The sequence below is a fragment of the Lynx canadensis genome, chromosome A2, assembly GCF_007474595.2.
Source record: "Lynx canadensis isolate LIC74 chromosome A2, mLynCan4.pri.v2, whole genome shotgun sequence".
Classification (NCBI taxonomy): domain Eukaryota; kingdom Metazoa; phylum Chordata; class Mammalia; order Carnivora; family Felidae; genus Lynx; species Lynx canadensis.
Window position 1 is genome coordinate 124,337,406 of NC_044304.2, and position 23,331 is coordinate 124,360,736.

The following is a 23,331-nucleotide window of genomic DNA, read 5'->3' on the forward strand; positions in this document are numbered from 1 at the left end:
TTGCTTTGCCCTTTGTAGCTGTGAGTCCATCTTGTTTCTCTGACTCTATGTACCCCTCTTATTTGGAAATTTTATGTTACTACAGTTATGGTATCAGATATAAAGTAAAATAGATTAATGACCAAGAAAGTGTAACTAAAATGTTGAAGGGCTGGTGAATGCACACCAAAACTCCTTCCCATTCAATTGTGTAATAAATGAGGGGGAGTTTGATCCTCAAGAACTGACTAACCACCTACCATCATTGTTGGGACTTTCTGTTTTCTCTTTGGACTTTTCTCTCTTCCTCTTTCCCTTTTGAGCATAATTATATAATTTAGACTTTAGTTCAACTTGCGTTAATACATTATCATACCGAAAAAACTAAACAGAAGGGAAAAAAAGTCCTATTCGAACTACAAAAACCCACTCTTCTCAGAAATAATAACCATTATCAACTCATTGGATCTTTCTCAGATATTTTTTAGTTTATTACATATTTATTCACACATATGTACATATATATGTAATTTTGTATGTGTGGTTTTATTTTTACATAAATGGAATTAAGTGGTATATAATCTTTTACAGTTTACTTAAAAAAAATTTCAACAACAGTAGGACTTGGGAATTTTCCCATGCCAGTTCATGCTTTTTAACTGTTTATGGATTCCATAGCACACATGTACAGTAATTTATTTAACATCTCTCCACTGATAGATGTTTAGACTTTCAGTTTTTTGCTAAGAAGAGAACCAGCCTGTCGTGACTATTGTGCCCTTGTGTGTATGTTTCTTAAGAATTCCATGTGCCATGGGGAGAGGTGTGCAAATGTTCAGTTGAAAAGAATATAACTCAGTGGCCTCCGAAAAAGGCAAGGCTAGTCTCCTTTCCTATTCTGCTCACAGGTTTTAGAACCTTTTTAAAAGGTGATGGATGAAACGTGGGAGAATTAGTGTTACACCTGGCGACATTTAGACATACTGGCCGCCTTTGCCTTAAAAACTCACCACTGCCCATCTTGCCGATTCCCTTTTTAGACTGCTGTGTGGGCACTCTTATCCCACTTCTTCCCTGTTCTCAACTTCCCCCATAGGACAGGGGGTATTTTCCTTGCCTTTCTGTGGTTCAGTGAGAAATGGTAGCAAGTGCCTTTTAAAGAACCTAGTTGAGGGCGCCTGGGTGGCTCAGTCAATTAAGCATCTGACTTCGGCCGAGGTCATGATCTTGCGGTTTGTGAGTTCAAGTCCCATGTTGGGCTCTGTGCTGACAGCTCAGAGCCTGGAGCCTGCTTTGGATTCTGTGTTTCCCCCTCTCTCTGCCCCTGCCTTGCTCATGCTCTGTCTCTCTCTGTCTCTCAATAATAAATAAACATTAAAAAAAAAAGCCTAGTTGAGGGCCATCAGTTGCTTTCCTGCTTTTCAATGTAGTCTAGAAAGCACTGACAGTTGTCAATAAGTTAAGACTTGAATGATACTATTTTCACAGAATTTTGCCATATGTTGGCAAGCTGCAGTTTTGAATTGACTAGATTTAGAATAGAGACTCCATAAAGAAAGGAGGAAATATTTTACTTGCCTCTTATTTCCTATTTATTTATTTATTTATTTATTTATTTATTTATTTATTTATTTTGAAAGAGAGTGAGCAAGCAGGCTGGGGAAGGGTAAAGAGAGAGGGAGACAGAAAATCCCTAGCAGGGTCCACGCTATCAGCACAGAGCGTGACACGGGGCTCCAACTCGTGAACCTTGAGATCATGACCTGAGCTGAAACCAAGAGTCTGATGCTTAACTGACAAAGCTACCCAGGCACCCCTATGCTTATATTTTATTCTGTGTGTACTGTCCTATATTTGGGCCACTTCTATAATCAGTGTTCATAGCTTATTTATGATTATGTGGGGCCTGATTTCATTCCCTTATAATTACAGATGTTTATATTTATTGCATCTTGGTCTTTATGACCATGCCCATTCTTTAAGGATCTTTACGAGTTATTCCCATTCTTTGTTTGAGGCCAGGCTGCTGATCAGGAACACACATTCATGATGACATTGTTCCTACAGGAAAACATGATCTTCTATACACCGATCACCTTCGGGTGTGATTAAAGTGGAACCCGTTTGTATCTCCCAAGAGCTGTGACTCAGATGCTCATGAGGGTGGTGGGCATTTGCCTTTCCAGTTAGTATCCTTGAAGCCCTGCGGGTAGTGAGGTATGAATTGTCTGATTGATTTTAAGACCTTGTCTCTCTCTTATCTTCATAGTAGTAGCCCTGAAGGGACTTGTTTTCCCACAGTGCAGGATACTAGGTTAGTCGGTTTATGCTCACCACTTAGTCCTTACAAGAGTGAGGTAATGTCCACCTTTTTCACTTTACATGTGAGGTAACTAAGGGCCCAGAGAGGTTAAATCATTTCTTTGCCAAGGTGTTAGTGACTCGAAGCTCAGCCAGAGGGTGTCCGTGTCCTCAAGGAGCTTGCTCTGTGGAGGGGCAGAAAAATACCCACCAGAGGGGAAGTTTCTAGGGAAGGGGAGCCAGAGTGCAGAGGGAAAGGGAAGGAAGACAGCCTGTGGGTAAGGGACTGGGGAGTGTTCCAGGGAAGGCTTTCCAGAAGGGGCAACTCATTTCTATGAACAAGGAGTTAATCCCATCCAAAGAGGGCTGTTGAAGGGAAAGCTCCCAGGTGAAGGTCATGGTACACACAAAGACATGATATAGTTCTTAGACATTGTCTGCCACGTGTAATCATTTAGGGAACTTGGTAAAATATCAGTTTCTAGGCTTTCCTTTAGACCTAGAGTATTAAAACAAATCTGGAACAAGTTTTTCTTTGTTTGCTGATTGTTTGGGGGAGGGAGGAAGGATCAGATGAAAATGTAATAGAATCCTATTACGACTTCTACTTATTTTACTCTGAAAAAGATGTTGATATTGAAATGAAGTTGTTGGGTAGATGTGCTTGAAGACGGAAATATGAAAACTCCTATTTCCAAAGAATTCTTAGAAAGATTGTTATGGGTATGTGTATATATGCATACATGCATTTATGTTCCTATTCGCTTCAATCAGATTGCTTTTGTTTCATTCATTCATTAATTCATTCAGTCATTCAACAAGTATTTTCTGGTCTACATGCTGGGTATTTATTGGATGAAATTGCTTACCAATTTTTTTTTTAACTATTATGAAGCCCAAATATTCTTTAAAACAAAAAAGTAAGTTATAAATAGTTCTTCTCAAGCAAATATTTCAGTATACTTCTGAGATTATTTTATGTTAAAGTGGTTATAAATTTTTATCCAAATAGCCCAAAACAACAGGGCAAAGATTAATCTAATTTGAAAAAACTCAATATTGTTTGATGAAAACAAATGAGGTCATTGAGAGACAAACAGACGGTCTTGGCAGCATTTCTGTATTTACTTGGACTGAGAATCACCCTTTAATTTCGGGTTCTTTCATGAACAATAATGTATTTGTTATCTGAATATATGCTTGTTATTAGTGGATCATAAATGAATAAGGTGTGTTTCCAACACTTATGGGTCAAATTCCATCCTCTTTCTTCATATAGAGCATGAAATATTAATTGTCTGCAATACTTTGATGAAAGATATAAGAAAATAGTTGTCAAGTGGAATTTATTTTCCACAGTCTTCTCTTGTCTTTGATTTCTCTGTGCTTTGTCTTACTTTTCTATGGGTTGTGACCCCATGGGTTGCATTTTTTAACAGTTTAACTTGTATATTTGATGTAAAAATTATCCTATGATGTCTCCTGAAATGAAAGAAAAGAGGCAAAATGTAAATATTTGCATGCTAATTTCTAAAATTAGGCCAATCATCCTGGGCTCTGATAAATAAAAATTAAGAAAGCACAGCCTGCCCGGAGAATTTTAAGGGGATTGGGCTCATTTATAGAGACTATTTACTGACCCAGTAAAAGGGAACTATGAATAATGGTAAAAGATTGAACGTTATTAACTGTATGTTGTCTTTATACAATTCAAGGTCATGAATAAGGGGCCTCTTCTCAGTGTTGTTTGGAGAGGGACCTGGAAGATGACCATACTGCTTGTGGTTGTTTGTGGGGAGGCAGTCACATACCATAGAACAGGAATGGACCTTTAAAAAAAGGCTTATTTAAAAATAATCACACTCCCTATGTTGACAGAGTAAATTGTCCTATTGTTTAAACAGTTTAAGATGGAAAGGCTGTTAGCCTTGTGCAGATCTAGTTGTTTGCTTTTAACCAGAGTTCTTTTGGCAATCCTAAGGGTGCATTGATTGTTGCCCAAACAAAAGAGTGGCTCTTTCCTCAACCTCAGTTTTCCCTTTTTTTTTTTTTTTAGACATGATCAAATTCTTTGGTAGATATTATATGTGATTTACCCAGATATAGTTTGCCCCAGGTTTCACACCCAAACAAGGAACCAGCTGCCTTCAGGTTAATGCTCTAGTTGTCATTTAAACTATACTGTGAACTAGAGTCGGAATATTTTGGAAGAAAAGACAAATTCCAATCTTCAGGTTTTTATAGATATTGTTATATTCAGCCCTGAGGGGGTGGTTATTATTATTCTGATTTAACAGATGGGGAAACTTTGCTTAGGGATATGAAGTGATGTTTTTGACTATCCCACAGTCGCTGAGAGGTGGGAGAGGGGACTGACTCCAAATGCTCTGTTCTTCCTGGTATCACATGGCCTATGAGATAAGAAGGAGGGAGGAGAGACTTAGAGAATTAGAAGGGCTCTGGAAATAAAGGAGAGATATGCTAGCCTCAGTATTTGCCTTGCCATAGCCCTTCTCTCTCCATGGGCTTTTATAGGCTTGGGTGAACCCACAATTTCAAGGGAAATATGTGGGTAGAGAAGTTTTGTGGAGGTGATTGAAAACAACACGTGGCTTAGGAGGTGGTGACTTTTTTTTACTAACCGACATTTTTTGGGAATCCCTAACGTAACGTTTTTTTCCTCTTCAGTATCTGTGACTGTTTATACTGCAGCAATGTCCCACTGGGACAACTTAGATGAGTTTGGTCTTTCATGAGTATGTGTGTAACTGCTTTCATAAAATATTTTTAATAGAGAATGCATTCATACAATTAAAACTACACAAAGCATGTACGGTCAAAGGCTTTCTCCCACTTTTGACTTCAGTCACCTGGTATCCTTTACTGGAGACAACCAGATTCTTGGTGATCCTTCTGGAGCCAACCTCTGAATAACTGTGTATGTGTGTTTAATTTTCAACCAAACGAAAGTCTCCACTAGCTTTACTTCTGGCAGTTTTAATGCGAGACTCTAACCTATCAGTTAAACATCTTGGGGATCTGCAGTGCTCTGAAAGACATCCCACCATTGAGCTACTCATTTCCAGTTGCCACTGCTTATTTTTACCATGATTTTGAGCTTAAGAGAATTTTTGACATGTTTCTTGATGAAAGTTGTTAGATTAATGGAATGCCTGCATATATATTTTAATTTATGAAGTATAATTAAATATATCTACTAGCCCCAGAAATTTGAGTGCGGGTTGTTTATAGGTTTTTAAAGACAAGGAAAAAAAAAACATAACAAAAGAACTAGAGGGGTTTATTTTTTTCCCCTCTTTTTCTCTCACTGAATAAAGATGCATAAAATGTTAGATTTCATAGATTGGCTTCCCATAATATAAACCATTTAAATAAAAATAACCTTACATGTTAAAAAAAATCTTGTTAACATTAAAATCATACTTTACAAAAATCTGTTTTAGTTGTTAAAACTAGTAAGAAAACATGAAACAGAGATCAGCTTTCAAATTTGTCTCAACCCATTTTTATTCAGGGCCTCTGTTTTTTAAATTCTGTAGGATTTTGGAAGGCAGTTTAAGTGAAGAGTTTGTGGTTGCCTTTAAGTTAGAAGATTAGATTTCCAAGGCTTGCTGCTGGCTTGGGTGTATCAGTTTTCACTCTTCTAAAATGGGCAAGTTGAGGATGTTTTCATTGTGGTGGAGGAGGCTGATGGCCCTGGTCTCCCTGTTGTATAAAATGTAAAGTACTTCAGTCAGGTGTGGGCCTGACAGCTGTATTAAAACACAGATGTTCTCTCCATTCAGCTGCTGATGCGTAGTCTATGAGTTTTCTGTTTGTGCATAACAAGCGATGACAAACTTAGTGGCCTAAAATAACACTCTTTATTGTCTCATAGTTTCCACGAGTTAGGATTCTGGGTATGGTGTAGTTGGGTCTCACAGGTCTGCATTTAAAGTCAGCCAGGGCTGGGGTCTCATCTGAGGCTCAAGGTCATCTTCTAAGCTCATGTTTTTGTTAGTAGAATTCAGTTCCTTGCATCTGTGAAATAGCTTGCTTCTTCAAGGTCAGGAGGAGAGCATCTCTCTGACCTACAGACCTTTTTATAAAGGGTTCACCTATTAGGTCAGGCCCACTCAGGATAGTGTCCCTTTTTAATAGCTCAAAGTCAAACCAATTAAGAATGTTAATTACACCTGTAAAATGTCTTCATTCATTCATTCATTTAGTTTTTGAGAGAGTGAGAGAGTGCAAGTGGGGGAGGGGCAGAGGGAGAGGGAGATAAAGAATCTTAAGCAGGCTCCATGCCCAGCACAGAGCACATGAGATTATGGCCTGAGCTGAAATCAAGAGTCAGACACTTAACTGACTGAGCCAGCCAGGTGCCCCTCTGCAAAATCTCTTTACCTTTGCTAAGTGAGATAGCCTACTCATGGGAGTGCCATTCATCACATTCATAGGTCATGCCCATTGTCAAGGGCAGGGGATTACACAAGGTGGATATGTCAGGGAGTGGAAATCTTGGGGTTCATCTTCGAAGTCTACCAACCATACTGAGAGCAGTTCTGGGATGCATGGCAAATAGAAGCATCTATGGAGAATGATGCTTAGAGCTAGGAGATAGGTTATGGATCACACTGCACACTGTAAGTGCTAGCAAATGCTGACTTTTGGCTACTTTCTCTCCTTCTCCGGTTTGGTGGCCACCAAGCCCGCAAGGTCTGGTTCTTGCCTGTCCTCTATTCTTCTCTTGTTTTGGACTTCTCCAGATAGGAGACTTTCTTTCATTTCCCCTTGTGTTCTGTACTCACTTCCTGCCATGGGGCTTTGCACATACTGTTTCCTGTGCATGGGCTGCTTTTCCATTCGATGTCATGTAGTTAACATGTACCCTTTCTCACTGTAGGCATCACTTCCTAGGCTCCACGGCTACTTGTCATAAAATCCCTCCTTCTTAAGACTAGGCACAATTGTCATTTAGCATTTTTGTTTTCTGTAACTCCCACTCAACTGGAGGCTTTGTGTAGGTAGCAACTGTAGTATTCTCGGCTGTGAGCCCTGTGCCTGGCACACCATGGTTGCCTACTGAATATATGTTGGCAAAAGGGCAGTGAGAGGAAGATAGGAAAATTTGGACCAAATTTCAGTCTTCCGTAGTTAGTAACTCATAATGTCAACTGCATAGTTAGTATATTACTACTTGGTCATGTGCATCTTAATACATCTTATGTCCTTTTTGGATTCTGCATAGCTTAAAAAAGAGTTGAGTAAGAATTACAGGGAAAGAATAACAATGTATAAACAGGAATGAAAAATGGCTGAATGTTTATAAACCAGTCCCACGATCCTGATACTTTATTGTTTCTTCACTGAATTCCATAGACGTTAAAAAAAAGTCCTTAAAATCACCACCGCCTCTGTGTATTTTTATGTGGTGGTGGCTGTAGTATATTTCAGTATTAACAGACTTAGTGATAACCTCAGTGTAATTTTTGGTAGCTCTTTCCTTGTATTGTACAAAGTTACCAAGTAATATTATGCAGTTAGGACTTCAGATTTCCTAGTTGCCTTCATTTTGATATGATTACCTGCTTTCTTTTATCACATCATATAAAACACACCTCTAATTTGGCTTTAAGTTTTCTGCAGCTGCTCTTAAAACTATTCTGTGACTGCTTGTAACTTGCCCGCCGTGAAGCGTAAACCTCTCTGTACTTTAAGATGATTCCCCCCACCCCTTTCCTGCCTTATGTTTCACTATAGGAATGAAATCAGTGATGCTTATCATCTGAAAATGTCTTGGAATCAAAACATTCTGATCTCCTTTGAGGCTTCTTATGGCATTGTTTCATGGAAGGTATCGAACTGAGAAAAAAAAATAAAGCTAGGTGTTCTGAATGGAAAGTTGGGGTGCATCATTAAAAACTACAGGAAAGAAATGATTTGACGCAGAAGCCCCCAGTGCCTGTCTAGGTTCTCTTTGATTTCTTGCTTAAGTTTGGCAACTGCAAAATTGAAAGTATGTCTTTATGTGTGACACATATCTATTTATGAAGATGCAGGAATGTACATGCATCTATTTATTATTTTTAAAATGATCACCATGCTGCAATTATAACCATTCTTTTAAAAAAATTTTTTTTTAACGTTTATTTATTATTGAGAGACAGAGAGACACAGAGCATGAGCAGGGGAGGGGCCAAGAGATGGAGAGACACAGAATCGGAAGCAGGCTCTAGGCTCTGAGCTGTCAGCACAGAGCCCGACGCAGGGCTCGAACTCACAAACTGCCAAGATCATGACCTGAGCTGAAGTCGGACGCTTAACCGACTGAGCCAACCAGGCGCTCCATCGACTATAACCATTCTTAATGGGCTTTGATCAGGGACTACTCTCTTTATCTTCAGAAAAAAAAATTGGTACTTTCTAGGTTTTGTTTTTGAGAGGAATCTCATTTTGAGAGCTAATGTGTGTTTGCCTTAGAAAACTGTCTGCTAGAGAGGCTAATATTCAACAGAATTGATGATAATGCAGGTGAACAAAGTACATTGGTATGTCCATGAACTTGAGTGCATCCTTCACTCAGATGAGCTTATTTCTACCATAGCCAGCTAATTATGCTTCCAGTAGCTTGGTGGTTAAAGGGCTCAAGATGTTTATCTGCAGACATGTTTGGGCATTGACCAGCTGATGTTTACCCCATGAAGCAGCCCAGTGCCTACCTGAGACTGTCTGGGGATTCTCTCAGCCATACCTGGGATAGACAGAGGGATCAGATTTAAAAATGCACTTGAGTTTTTGATGTTTTGGGTTCTGAGGACTGTGGTATGGCCACCTTGATGAGGCTGTGAATGCAAGGATAACAAGTTGGAATCCCCACCACATTCAGGAGCTAAACGCAAATGCCAGGGTAATATTTTCACGCATCTAGACAAAGGAATTCTGTGCTCTGGGGCCTGTGGATTAGAGGATAGTCATAAAAACTATCATTTGAAGAAGGAAGTAAAAGAGGACTAGACTTGGGATTAGATGCAGAATCTAACTAATTCTGCCACTTCTAGTTACTTGACTTTGCCAAGCCACCGCTTTCTGGACCTTGGTTTCCTCTTCTGTCAAACACAAGGGTCCTGAACCTGGATGTGCCTCAGAATGGCCAGGGCCGATTGTGAGATATTCAGATGCCTGAGTCCTACTCCAGACCATGTGAGTCTTAGTTTCCAGTTAGTGAGGCCCAGGCATCTGTATTCTTTATTGTGGTAAAATACATATAATTGTGATTTAAAAATGTATAGTTCAGTGCATTAAATGTATGCACATTGTCATGCAACCATTACCACTATCTATTTAAAAATGTTTTTTCGTCATCCCCAACTGAAACTCTTTACCCACTAAACAATAAGTTCCTATTCTCCCTTCCCAGCCCCTGGTAACCGCTATTTTGTTTTCAGTCTCTATGAATTTGCCTATTCCAGGTGACTTGTATAAGTGGAATCATACGGTATTTGTCCTTTTGTGACTGGCTTATTTCACCTAACACAATATTTTCAAGGTTTCCATGTTGTAGCATATTTCATAATTTCATTCCTTTTTGAGGCTGAGTAATAATTCATTGTGTGCATAGAACATCTTTTGTTTATCCATCCATCCAGCAAAGTGGACATTTAGGTTCTTTCCACTGGGCATCTGTATTCTTAATTAGCCCCCATGCGGTTCTGATGTTCAACAGGCCTGGGAGCCACTGGAGTTAATGTTCTTCTGGTTCAATTATGACTTTGTGTATAGGGGAAGGTTTAGGAAAAGAAGGGCCAGATATAATGTGAGTGAAAATATGTCACTGTTGGTATTCTTAAGTTATTTATCTAGGTGTATAGAATAAACAGCATAACCTTTGACGCCCATGAAATGTCCTAAACTCTAGCTAAATGTTCATGGTCTGCTATTAGGAAGAGAAGAAGCTTCACAGACCCATCAGCCTCCACTGTTAAAATACATAGCTCTGTACACAGTGGTGTGTTGGAGTTTGTTCAGTGACATCATGTTGGTCACTCGAAATAGACCATGATGTGAGTATTTACACCTTGGAAATTGGAACACACTGCAAAATCAGGGTTTTTCTCTTGTGTAGAGCTGATTATTAAACATGAGAAGCCCACCACTGACTACATGCTAGGTGTTCATTTTTTTCTTCTTTTTAACAAATGCCACTAACAAAAGAAACGTATTTTATTTAAAAAAACATTTTTTTTTTTTAGCATTTATTCATTTTTGAGAGTGAGAGAGACAGAGCATGAGCAGGGGAGGGGCAGAGAGAGAGGGAGACACAGAATCCGAAACAGTCTCCAGGCTCCGAGCTATCAGCACAGAGCCCGACGCGGGGCTCGAACTCACGGACCGCAAGATCATGACCCGAGCCGAAGTCGGACACTCAACCGACTTCCCAGGCACCCCAAGAAATGCATTTTAAAGGATAAGTCTTTGTTGACAAGCTAAAATCCAGAAATCCATGGTTTTAAATCCAGGAAGCACAGATGATTGATAGCACAGAGCTCCCATTAAGCACCTCTCCTTGAACTCCATGTTAGATGAGGTTTAGGCTTATCTGTTGGTGGCGAATTCTCCTCATCCCTCTTCAAGTATGATCATGCCCATCAATGACTACTTTTCTTGTCAGATATTTGGCAATCTCTTCTACAGCTTCTGCCAATAGGCGAAGGTCGTTTTCAATTCTGTCCTGTTTTCAGAGAAGGTGAATTTTTCTCTTTAATGCCTTATCTATCCATGTTTTAAATGTAATGAAGACCTGCCTCAGATTTTGTGGCATGATATCAAAGGGGGGCCACACACAGCTTCCCAGAAGACTCTTTAGTTTGGGCTGTTTAATAAGACACCTTTTCTGCTGGCCACACAGTCCTAAAATCATCCCAAGCAAATAAGGCAGCTCAAACCTTCTAGAAAAGAGCCCGGGTGAAGGAGGTGGCAGATAAGAAGAAAAAGATGGGTGCAGGAATCTGCATTCTTACAGCCGCCCCCCCCCCCAACCCGCCCCAGGCCCCCCCAGGGATGTACTCAGTCCTTGGACTGCTCTTTGACAAATGCTTTATGAAAGTATACTTGACAAACACAGGCAGGCTTCATCCTGCAGGGGAGAGGCTCCTAGATGATGTATGCATCAAGCCTGATTTTCCCATATAAATAATTTTTTAAATGGTATAAAAAGGGGCATGCCCAACAGGGGTATTTTGCAGACATAGACAAGCTTGTTCCAAAATTTATATAAAAAGGCCAAAGACCTAGAATAACCAAAATAATTTTGTAAAATAAGAATAAAGGGGGAAAAATCAGCCTACCCAATTTCAAGACTTTTAATATAGCTGTAGTAGTAAAGATAGCGTGGTACTGGCTGAGGAGTAGACATATACATCAATGGAACAGAATGGAAAGCTCAGAAATAGACTCATACAAAATGCACAACTGACTTTTGACAAAGGTGTTAGGGCAATTCAATGGAAGAAGACTAACCTTTTCAGCATGTGGTGCTGGAAGAATTAGACATACATAGGCAAAAAAACACAAAAAACAAACCAAAAAAACATGATCTAAACCTCATGTTATATAACAATGAACTCAAAATTGATCATTGACTTAAATGTCAACACAGATGGCAATAAAGTACAAGAAGATACTCAATATCATTGGCCATTAGGAAAATGCAAATCAAAACCACAGTGAGATATTACTACTCACCTATCAAAATGGCTAAAGAAAAAAATAGCATGAGTAACAAATGCTGGTAAAGATGTCAGAAATGTCTCACATGTTGCTGGTGAAAATATCAAATGAGTCAGCTACTCTGGACATGATTATAATGGTTTATAGAAATAAACATACACTTAATCATATAACCTAGCAATTGTTCTTTTGGGCAATTCCAGTCAGATGAAAACCAGTATGACCTCAAAACTCCATACACAAATGTTCACAGCAGTTTTAATCATAATAGGCAAAAACTGGATGCAACCCACATGTTCTTCAGTGGTTCAAAAAACTGTTTTTTTTTTTTTTTGTACTGTGGAATACTGCTCTGCAATAAAAAGGGAAGATGCTATTGATTCATGCAAAAACTTGGATGTATGTCAAAACGATTTTTCTAAAAGAGCCAGTCTCAAAAGGCAGCATATTATATGATTCCATTTATACATATCATTCTTGAATAACAAAATGATACAGATGGAGAGCTGATTAATGGTTGTCCTAACTTAGGGATAAAGGCTAGTGGAGTGAGTGTTGTTATAAATGAATAGGCTGAGAGGTCCTTGTCTGTGAATGTTTTGAATGTCTTTGAATGTTTATTGGTTACACAAAGATACACATGTAATGAAATTGCATAGAAACACACACACACACACACACACACACACACATGCATGCAGCTACACATACACACTCCTGAGTGCATGTAAAGCCAGTAAAGCCAGTAAAATTTGAATAAGCTCTGTGGACTCCACCAATGTCCATTCCTGATTTTGATATTTTACTATAGTTATGCAAGACATTAACACTGGGAGAGGCTGGGTGAAAGGTGCATGAAAAAAATACTTTTTTTGTATCTTTCTGCGAATCTATAATTCTTCCAAAATAAAAAGTAAAAGAAAAATGGGGGGGGGATGATAAGATATTTCTGACAATTTTTCTGCAGTAAGCCCTATGCATCCTATCTAATCAACCATAAAGGTTACATCTGTGTAATATGCTTCCCAAAGTATAAACATCGTGCAGGTCAATACATTAATCACACAGATGGCATGTCATATGTATGCTGTATATAACTCATTTCTTCTTCATGCTAGTCAAAGACATTCCTCTGATGTCCTTGAAATTGCTTTGGGGAAACTGAGGGTCCCATTCATGACTCTTTATCTGTGACCCCCATAATTTACCCTATGAAATTGTTGGTTGTTTGGCTGTTGTCAAATAAATTTTATTTTCTTCGATTGCTGCTGTGTACCCCAAAGTGTGAAACGTGTTCCTATTTTGAAAAATGCATGAACCCAAACTTAGATGTTTGAATTTGATCTTTTGATCCCTTATTATTTATTGCTCCAAAAGGCCTATGGCATAGCATGACTGACAACCAAAGGGAAAGATGTTCAGAACAGAGTTTAAACATAGACCCCCAAAGTCAGGTCTTGCCTCTTCAGCCACAAAACCTGCATTTTACTTTATCATCTTGGTCTTTAGACATCACTGGAATGTGATGTTGAAGTATCACTGGGAGGCAGCATGTCACATGCCCCGGGGATGCCATTTTTACTTTTGAAGCTTCCACTTTCTGAGCTTCCTCTGTGTGCCTGGCAGGAACCAAATAATGAATGGAACATGGATTTTGGAGTGAGATAAAAAGAATGGCTGTATGACCTGGAGAAAGTAATTTAGCCTTTCTTGATTTCCTCATTAAAAAAAAAAAATAGGGGTAAAATGTTCTCTGTCCTACAGTTCTTTTTATGAGGATAAAATGAAATCACATGTGAAAACTCTTTGTACAGTGCCTCACCTTTAATAATTATGCAGTGACTTTTATTTTCTCTCTTCTTTGCTTTTCTCTTGTCGGAGGATTATTTATGTGATATTTCTGAAAATATTTTTTGGAACTCTACTTTGGAAATGACCTCTGGCGACATTTTCCCTGCCCACATTAGAAAACCAGTCTGATGACTTAACAGGACAGTCTCTCCTGTTTTTATTCTTTTTCCATTTTTGCTCCATATGAGCTCAACCCAGTTCTTTCTCCTATGCTTGTTGAGAAGCAATGGGTGTTGGCTATTTGACAATGGGGTGCTGAGGAGTGGCTGTTGCAATGCCGATTCAGTCCAGAGGGAGAAGCACTCCCGTATTCAGGAGGGTTTATGGTAAGAACAGATCAAACGCAGGAATGATGGGTGATGTGGCTCATATAAAAAAGTTGTTGCAAGCATTTTTCTACCTTAATGCATTGCATATTTCCTTTATTGTATTAATTACACTAAAAGTTTGAAAGCATATTTTATTGCATAGAATACTAATTTATTTGTGGCTCATAGAATCTGTTTTATTACCTTAATATCAATGCCAGATATTGTATGTATTATAATCTTATGAACTTACGAGACTGGCTCTGTAAGCCACAATTTCCTCACTTTATGGTCTTCAATAAACACATAGATTAGAAATCCAAGTAAGTCACATGGCAATTTTATGTTCCTTTATACTGGTGAAGTGAGTTGAACTTGCAAATCATCTATACTCCTCTGATATTTCTGCATATTTGGGATTTTATTCATAGAACCATCAAAAATTAAGTGAAATCGCTTTCTGCCATTTCTTTTTCTATTGTTGATCATTTGATTTCAATGATATATTTAATATCTAATTGGAAAACAAAACAAAAAAAAAGCCATGAAAAAGAATGTTGTGGGGGGCACACACCACTGTTTAAGAACTCAGTTCATGGGGCTGATTCTTTCTCTTGGGATTGAGGAAATGGTTTGACTATAAAATTCCCATTAGCCAAAAATAAGCAAAATTGCCTGCAGGATTCATGGTAGGTACAGCCTTGGAGAGTAATAAAAGACTGTTTTAAATGAACTCCTAAGGACACGATATAAGCCCTAGAATGGCTAGTCAGATTTTATGTTTATCCCTCTTGATTATACTTCCATATGTTTCTGGAGAACAGTGTCTGAAAAGTGGTTCATTAAAAAAATTGTATTCGACTGGGGTAATTTGGGGCTTATTGACCAAGTCCCAGGGGTGGGGGTACCCTATCAGGTGGCCCGGAAGCAGCAAAGAATGGCAGGACTGTCTGCTCTGCTTCCCTGTACCATGTGGCATGAACTGACTTCAAAGACCCCAACGTTGCTTTAAGTAAGCATTACAGTTTGCTAACCCTCCCCCCGTGAAAGACAAGGATAGACTAGAAATTTGGGGGACCAGAGTGGAATTGGGAAAGAAAGTCGCCTTCCTGAAAATTTACTTAAGAGGAGGCTCGCACAGCATGGGAAGAGGGGACCTGGAAACTGTTGATAGCTTCTCACTTCTAAGGTTTGGTAAGTACTGGATGCTCAAGGACTTTCCTTCATTATGTTCAGCCCTAGCTGCCTGGTCCATGGGCGTGGTAGAGTTAGTCAGTATTAGAAGAGACAGATTTTGACATCAAAGTTGCTCCAGGAAAGCTTTGCTGTTTCTGAAAGTAGAATACTGAATTGAACTGGTCCACCTGATAAGAGAAGATAGGCAGTCCAAGGAATGTCATCCTTTCAAAATTCTTTTCCTGTGGTTTGCAGGAATAGCTGCATGTTAGTGCTTACTATGTATTCCTAGTGAAATTAGACACTTCTTAAGTAACTGATACACATAAAGTACTGTCAGAGACCTGGAAAAGACATTTGAAAGGCCACTTACACATGGGGAAAGAGCACAGGAGCACTCCTTTAGTGGAGAAATTTCTAGGAAGGGTTTCCAGAAGCTATGACCTTGAGCTGAGTCTTAAAGGAGTTGGCCAGGCAAAGAAGGAGATCTTGGGTAACCTATGTGTCATTGTGGGGATGGTGGAGAAGGAGGGAATGGATGAGATCTGGGTTTTTTAAGAAGGGACCAGCATTTGCAAAATCATAGGATGAGATCTTCTGGGCATATTTGGAGTGTGTTAAGTGCAGCACGTCTGCAGTGTGGGGAGATTGGGAGTAGCAGATAAGAGAATGCAGAAGTAAGTCAAGACCAGGTATGACAGCTGTATATGCTAAGAAGTTTCAATTTTATAGTAAAGGTTTTAAATCCTCTCCCACTTCCTCCTTCTAGATACTCTTATCCAATTGGTTTGGAGAAGAAAGGTTGGGGATAGATATCAGTCTACACCTCAGCCAGGCTATGAACCATTAGTCATTGATAGAGTGTAAGCATGAATGAGAATAAGACCAAGGTCTGAAAGAGCACACACGGTACCCCATGAGAAACAGTCAGCAAGCCTGTTTTAGCATTCCAGGGGGAGAAACAGCCAGCAGCTTAGTTGAAGCTTAGTTGAAGAAGGAGTGGAGACAATGGATAGGTAATTGGTGGAGGCAGGTAGCCCAAGGTGAAGACCTTGAATTTGCTTGAAGAAGCCTTCAAGTTTGTTATGGTTAAGGAGAGTAGATAATCCCAGGGACCTAGGTGGAGTTCCAAGAATGAAAAAGAAAGGGCCGGAAAGGCAGGTTGGGGCTATGTTGGGAGGTGCTTGGGGTTGTTATTGGTAATGGTAAGATCCAACTATATGCTCTTAGACTAATGTTTACCTGACAGTTGAGAAGGTTAAGCCCTTTTAGGGTGAGACCAGGTGGAGGTAAGGCTCATTAGAAGGCCAACGCCACTTTTTATGACCCTGATGATTTTTAACAGCTATTTTAACAGCAATGATGAAAATGTGTGGTATTCTCTCTCCCTTGGGATAATGTGACTGTTGAAAGAGGTCACAGCTAATTGGAAAAATGAATTTTATTGCTTAATTGTGGATTCAATTTATTTGTGTACTTCCTGTTACCATTGCCATGTGTTTTCTGAATTGACTAGTTGACCAGGCCAAGCTTCTCTATAAGAGTATGTTTGTTTAAAAAAAAAAAATGCTCTGAAATTCTTCCCCACCCTGAAAATATTTAACATATAAAAAGCCAAAATTACATACATAAGTTAATATAGCTAGTTGAGGTTTGTTTTTGTTTTAGTTTAGTTTTGTAGAGAAGAGCTATTGGGGGATGTGATGGTTTTGATCAGGGTTTCTCAGTGTTGGCACAACTGACATTTTGAGTTGGTTGACCCTTTGTCATGCATTGTAGAGTGTTGAGAGCATCCCACTAGATGCTCATAATACTCTTATCTCCCAGTTGTGACAACTGAAAATATCTTCTAACATTATTAAGCGTTTCCTGGGTGGGGGCTGGGGAGAGGGTAAAATTGCCCTAGGTTGAGAACTATTGGTTCTCAATATATAGTAGTGGTTTCATCAGAAAGTAACTACTTCCTCCTGCTGGAGTATGGATAGTTTCATTGAAGCTTGTGGAATCTGAGAAACTTTCTGTCATCAGAAGAAAACTAATGAATATTTATAAATTCCCATGTCAAAAGTTGATTTAAAAGTATTTAAAGAAAAAGGAAAAGCTACTTTACTGGTTGCCTGACCATTCCTCTGTCCCATTTACCCACCCTTTCATTTAGTTCCTGAATCTGCTGTCCTTTGTTTTCAATCTCAATGCAAAGGATATTATGGAAAGGATATTATGCATTAGAAAGTGCCTGAATAATATCACCCATCTAGAACTGGATGTGAAAGGACCTAAATTCTCCACACCCAGCGTGGAGCCTCACGCAAGTTCAATCTCATGACTGTGAGATCATGACCTGAGCCAAAATCAAGAGTTGGACACTTAACCAACTGAGCCATCGAGGTGCCCCGTAAATGTTTGTTATAATTTGACAGAGTAATTTTATGCCTATTACATATAATACAAGAAACTGGGCTTCTATTTTGTGTTAGCTCTTTAAATGGAATTTTTTGAGTAGCTCATTTTTATTATATTTTTGAAGAGATCAGTCCACATTGGATTGGAAGAACAAAACCAAAACAAACTGTCTTTCACTGGAGGTAGTTTGAGAAGCACTGCCTTGAGGTATGATGGAAATATATTTTTGCTTCTCTTTCTACCCTGGCCAGTAAGAGATATTTAGTATATTCCTCCTGTGGGGTTTCAGTAAAAAAAGAGGGGCAAGACACTGCCTGTCTTCCCTATTAGCATAAAATCGGTGGCAAATATAATTTATTATAAAGAAATTTGCCTTACACAAAATAAGAGATAACATGAGGTAAGCATGAGGTTCTCTTTGATTTTATGTATATGTAAGTCTTCACATAGCTCATGTTAGTGTCTTGCATTAAATAACATGTTTATCTTAGAACAGAAATCCAAAGTGCGGTGAAAATGTCCATTTAAAAAGTATTTTAACCCCAGGAAGTCCTTAGATACGCAGTCTGCTAGAATGTTTGGTGTCCTGGGTCTCTGTACTAGCTGATGTTGGCGAAGGCAGGTAGAAAAAGGAAAAGGCATGGACTGTGCTTGCTAAAGAGATTAACACAAATGTTTTGAGTCTATTCTGTTGTTCAGACTCATCCAACGTTTGGGAAAATCTGTTCCATGGACTCAGCTGTGGTAGGCTGACATGTGAACATGAAGCAATGAGCACTTCACAGTTTGACCTTGGTCTTGTATGTTAAACTACAGTGGAGGAGCCAGCCTTCCAACTGACACTTACTTGAGGGAGAAAGCATTGCTAGGTTCTCTGCACTGTGGACCACTTGTTTGAATACCTTTTATCCCGTATTGAGTGGAATAATCCAGAGAGGCCTGTCCCACTCCTGGGACCCTTCACGCATGACCTGGCATTGTGTAGGAACAGTCTCTTGGCTGGCAGTTCCTGCCTGGTCTATATGGTTTTGTAGTGTACTTCCTCCACCAAAGTAAAAAAGGCAAGATCTTTGCTCGCTCTATTAGCAGCAGAAAATCGCCCTTTCTTTCAGTTTTTTTTTTTTTTAATCCAGAGGATGAAAATATATAACATATTTGGAAACTCCACTGGCAGACTTGGCAGGCGTTTCATATTTACTTGGACTTAACATGAATTGGATTTGGTCCTCTGATTTCCCCGCCTCCATCTCTCGGAACAAGTTATTTATTATCCAAGTGAGTCTGTGTTAGTGGATCAGACATGCGCATGGAACATCTATTGTAAGTGTGTTTGTTCAGTAAGATTTATGCTAGCCCAAATTGTTTTATATTGGTTTTCATTGTTGAAAATTTACTGTATTCATTCTTGGTTTGGCGTAAGTATTTGTAAGTGTGCTAGGGGTTCCTGTGGTTGAACATTTTATCACTGTAACACTTCATGCAAAGGAAATTAAAAAATATATAGTGAAAGCATTTCCCTAATATGTTTCCAATCAGCTGTGTACTTCAGTAATTTGATTTGTAGGAACTAGAGAGAAGAGTATTACTGAGCTCTTTTCAATCATTCATAATTCTCTGAGAATTCAGATCATGGTTCCAAGTTATGAAATTGTCTCTTGAAATTTTCTTCAGGACTTTAGGATTCTTTTTTGTGTGTGTAAAGAGGGCTTTTATACTTTATTTTATTTTATTTTATTTTATTTTATTTTATTTCATTACCACAGCAGTATCTAAAAGAATTCAGGGAAGGAGGTATGAATCTTCTGTCTGTATCTTGGACAAGAAAAACTGATGTGGATTGAGGTTGATTAGCTTGTCAGAAGTCAGTCATTGGTACAAAGAGGCAGGACTTTTTATTTCTGCGTTATCCCGTGTATGTGTTCCTGCTTCTGTACTCCTTGGGCTAAGCAGTCAGACTGTAATTCCTAAGACCCTTTGCCTGGTGGGCTCCTCATAATCTAATATACAGTGACTAGTGACATAGGCAGTAACATCTTCCCTGAAAGTGTACCACACAAGGTGGAGGGCGATATTTGGTCAAGCTAAATTAAGATCGAGGCTGTGATCCTTGTGCCATTATTTCTTTGGCTCTTTCTACAGGGACTTAAGCTAAATGGCTTGTTTCCTCTTTTGAGGATCTTTGGCCTTTGACTTGTTTTTGCCAATGAATGAACATGACTTCTGTTTTGGCTGGTGAATTAACTTGTGATAACCCATAAATTTATGGTTTCAGATTTCCTTAATCTAGTTCACTACTTAAAGTAAGATCAAGGTGAAATGTGAAATTATAGCCCTTAAACTGGGAGGCAAGAGATGGGAGGTTTTCATCTGGTGAAGACAGTAGCTTGCCAAGAGTCTTAGATACATATAGAATTTCATAATCATTTCCTGTATTTTAATATCCTGCTTTTATTTCCTACCATGTTTTAACCTTCCCTCTTGACCTTCAGCAATTTTGTGTTCATTTACGCCTTATGAAAAATCCCCTTTCACAGTGGTGATTTTAGCCCTGGTGCTCCTCCTACATCAGTGAGCATAAAGTCATGAGGTCATGCATTTTGGCCAAGAGAGTACATCAATCCATGCTTTTCCATTTGAAAACATAGTCTTGGGGGTTAATCTGCTTAGTAGTCAAAGAATTAATGTAAGTGAAAACCAAGTGGATATTTAGAAGGCTTAGTTGTGTTTTGGAGAAAATAGCCAAGGAACATGATGGTTCCTGCTATTGCTAGTCCTGGCTTAGAAGACATAACTTCTTTTGCTCCAAAGAAAAAGGAAACACATATTCACTCTTGGTCTTTTTCCTGCTTCTGTGTTTCACGTTTAGGTTGCACCTATGAAGGAAGTACCTATAACAGCTCGTTCAGATGGCAGAGTCCTGCACAACCCTGTGTTCTACGTCAGTGCCAGGTAAAGTCTATTTTATTTTCCACTGAAAAGGAATCAGTAAAGTCTTCCTCAGAAGCACCTTTTAGACAGCACAGAAGGAAACCAAAAAAAAAAAAAAAAAAAAGTGAAACAGAAATGAGAAACAAATAAAAAAACAACTGTATCCTTATACATATTTATTGTGATGTTCACCATAACAAGACAGGCACAGAGTAGATATTATATCGCACTTGCTTCCAGAAACATGCAGTGGAATTGTTCACCATTGTTAAATTGCGCCTGGAAAATCTCCGGAAAGATGTATATGTCCTTGGGGAAAATTCATGTCTTCCTGTGAGTCAACTTTGTGCAAAACATGAATTCCTGTTAGCAGAAAGAGGTATTGTTAGAGGATATATGTTTTCCTTCTCTGATTTAGAAACATTTTGAACGGGAGCCAATCTGTAAGCTTATTAAATCAAAGCAATTAGTACACTCTAACCTCAATGATTTCAACATGACAAATTTGAGAAACACCAGTTCAATTCCTAAGGAGCCCACTGTGGCTGGTGCTGACTGCTCTCTGCCAAGGGCGCTGATTCTACAGGACTCTAGTTGTTATAGGGCTTCAACACAGCAAGAGAAACTAAAGGAGAAATGAAGAATCTAAACATTCAAACTCCTTTTCTTATCTCTAAGGAAATAATTTTAAAAATGCTCATCTAATTTTGGCATTATTTAAAAATTCTATATAGAGAAGATGTCGTTAAATCATTTTACCCCTAGTCCCCTTTTACTGTCCCAGGATACGCTCTTGCGTTGAAAGGGGAAAGAAAGGTTAGTGTAATAATGCCTATTACTCTTGGATCTTATCTCAAGTATATTGACATTTAATTTATTGAAATCCGACTTTTTTTTCAACGTTTTTATTTATTTTTGGGACAGAGAGAGACAGAGCATGAACGGGGGAGGGGCAGAGAGAGAGGGAGACGCAGAATCGGAAACAGGCTCCAGGCTCCGAGCCATCAGCCCAGAGCCTGACGTGGGGCTCGAACTCACGGACCGCGAGATCGTGACCTGGCTGAAGTCGGACGCTTAACCAACTGCGCCACCCAGGCGCCCCAAAATCCGACTTTTATGTAGCCATGCTGCTATATACCCAGAGCAGGCACACTCGCTCCTAAGGTCATCAGTCATTTATTTGGCTAAATATTCATATCATTTGTGTAGTAAATCTAAATTATTTGTGAAAATGAGCAGGAGACAGAACAGATACCAATAACAGATTAATGGAATCAATAAATATTTGTTGAATTTTTGCTCTGAGAGCTGTAAATTCATGCTTCATGGAACAAAGAGATGAGAGCAGTGACTTGTAATAATATCAAAAGTCCACAGTCATTCTAAAATTTGCACCACCCACCCCACCCTGCTTCTTGACCAATGAAATTTCCCCTCCTTCAGAGGGGCACTCGGAAAGTCCTGCTTGCATGGAATTGAAACAAGACAACCCTCTGTCTTTTGGAGTATAGTATAACATTTTTATGCAACAGCCAGAGGTCTTGAATATCCCCAAATTGCATGGAACAGTGGTGACGTTTGCTACTTTCGGATGAAGACTTTGTTTGAATTAAATGAAACCTATTCTGTGGGAGGAAATAATTTGTAGACCGAGTAGCACATGAAGCCATTTTCAGTTGTGGACACTGAAACTCCTAGTGCCTATCGTCTTTGGTCACCGGCTACTCATCAGGCCCACAGAGAATGATGCGGGAATATCCCATTATTATTGGAAGAGATCTCAAGGACTAACAGCCCTGGGAGTCAGGAAGGGCTGAACTGCAGAATAGAGCCCAGAGGGGATGTTATCTACCAAAGATGAACTTTTGCCTTTTCATTTTCCTTCTTTAAAAAAAAAATTTTTTTAATGTTTATTTATTTTTTAGAGAGAGAGAAAGAGAGAGAGAGAGAGAGAGTAGGGGAGGGGTAGAGAGAGGAAATGCAGAATCTGAAGCAGGCTCCAGGCTCCCAGCTGTCAGCACAGAGCCCGACGTGGGGCTCAAACCCACGAACTGAGAGATCATGACCTGAGCCTAAGTCAGATGCTTAACCAACTGAGCCACCCAGGCACCCCATTCATTCTCCTCCTTTTGAAAAACTTTGCCTGAGTCCTACTTGTCAGTTTTAAAATATCATTTCATTCAATAGTCCTAAAAGCAACCCTCTAAGGTAGTTGTAAAAGCTCAGCTGGCACCTTCCCACTCCTGCTTATTTTCTTCCTCTGTTAGGGAATGAAACCTCACCTGTGGGTGCGGGAAATAGCCACTTACTGGTACCTCAGGGAGGGCTTCACTTAAGACACTTCTCTGCACGATGAGACAATTGCGAACTCTCTAAGCTCTTCCCTTCTCAGGGCATGAAATCAGTAACAGAGGAGAGAGTGCAGTGTAGTGAGTGAAAAAAAAAAATACAAGCTCTGCTACTCACATAACGTGTTTCTTTCTCTAACCTCTCAGTCTTGTCTCCTGTGAAGTGAGGATGGTACATCTCATAGAGTAACGTGAGCAGTAAGTCAGTCTGTGGTTAAAGACACTTATGGTAGAGGTATGGACTGGGCACAATAGGTGTACCAGGCAGGTGACAGGTAGCCTGACTACCTGGTTTATTTCCATTTGAG

At 39.3% G+C, this 23,331-nt stretch overlaps 1 protein-coding gene across 2 annotated transcripts in view; it reads left to right on the plus strand.

The window, feature by feature from the left end:
* BMPER (BMP binding endothelial regulator) overlaps positions 1-23,331 on the plus strand; it is a 251,171-nt gene that overhangs the window by 35,907 nt on the left and 191,933 nt on the right. For both annotated transcript variants that reach the window (XM_030308210.1, XM_032592428.1), the window contains exon 4: positions 20,614-20,696. In XM_030308210.1, coding sequence (XP_030164070.1) covers positions 20,614-20,696 — 83 coding nt within the window. The remainder of the gene's footprint in view (positions 1-20,613; positions 20,697-23,331) is intronic.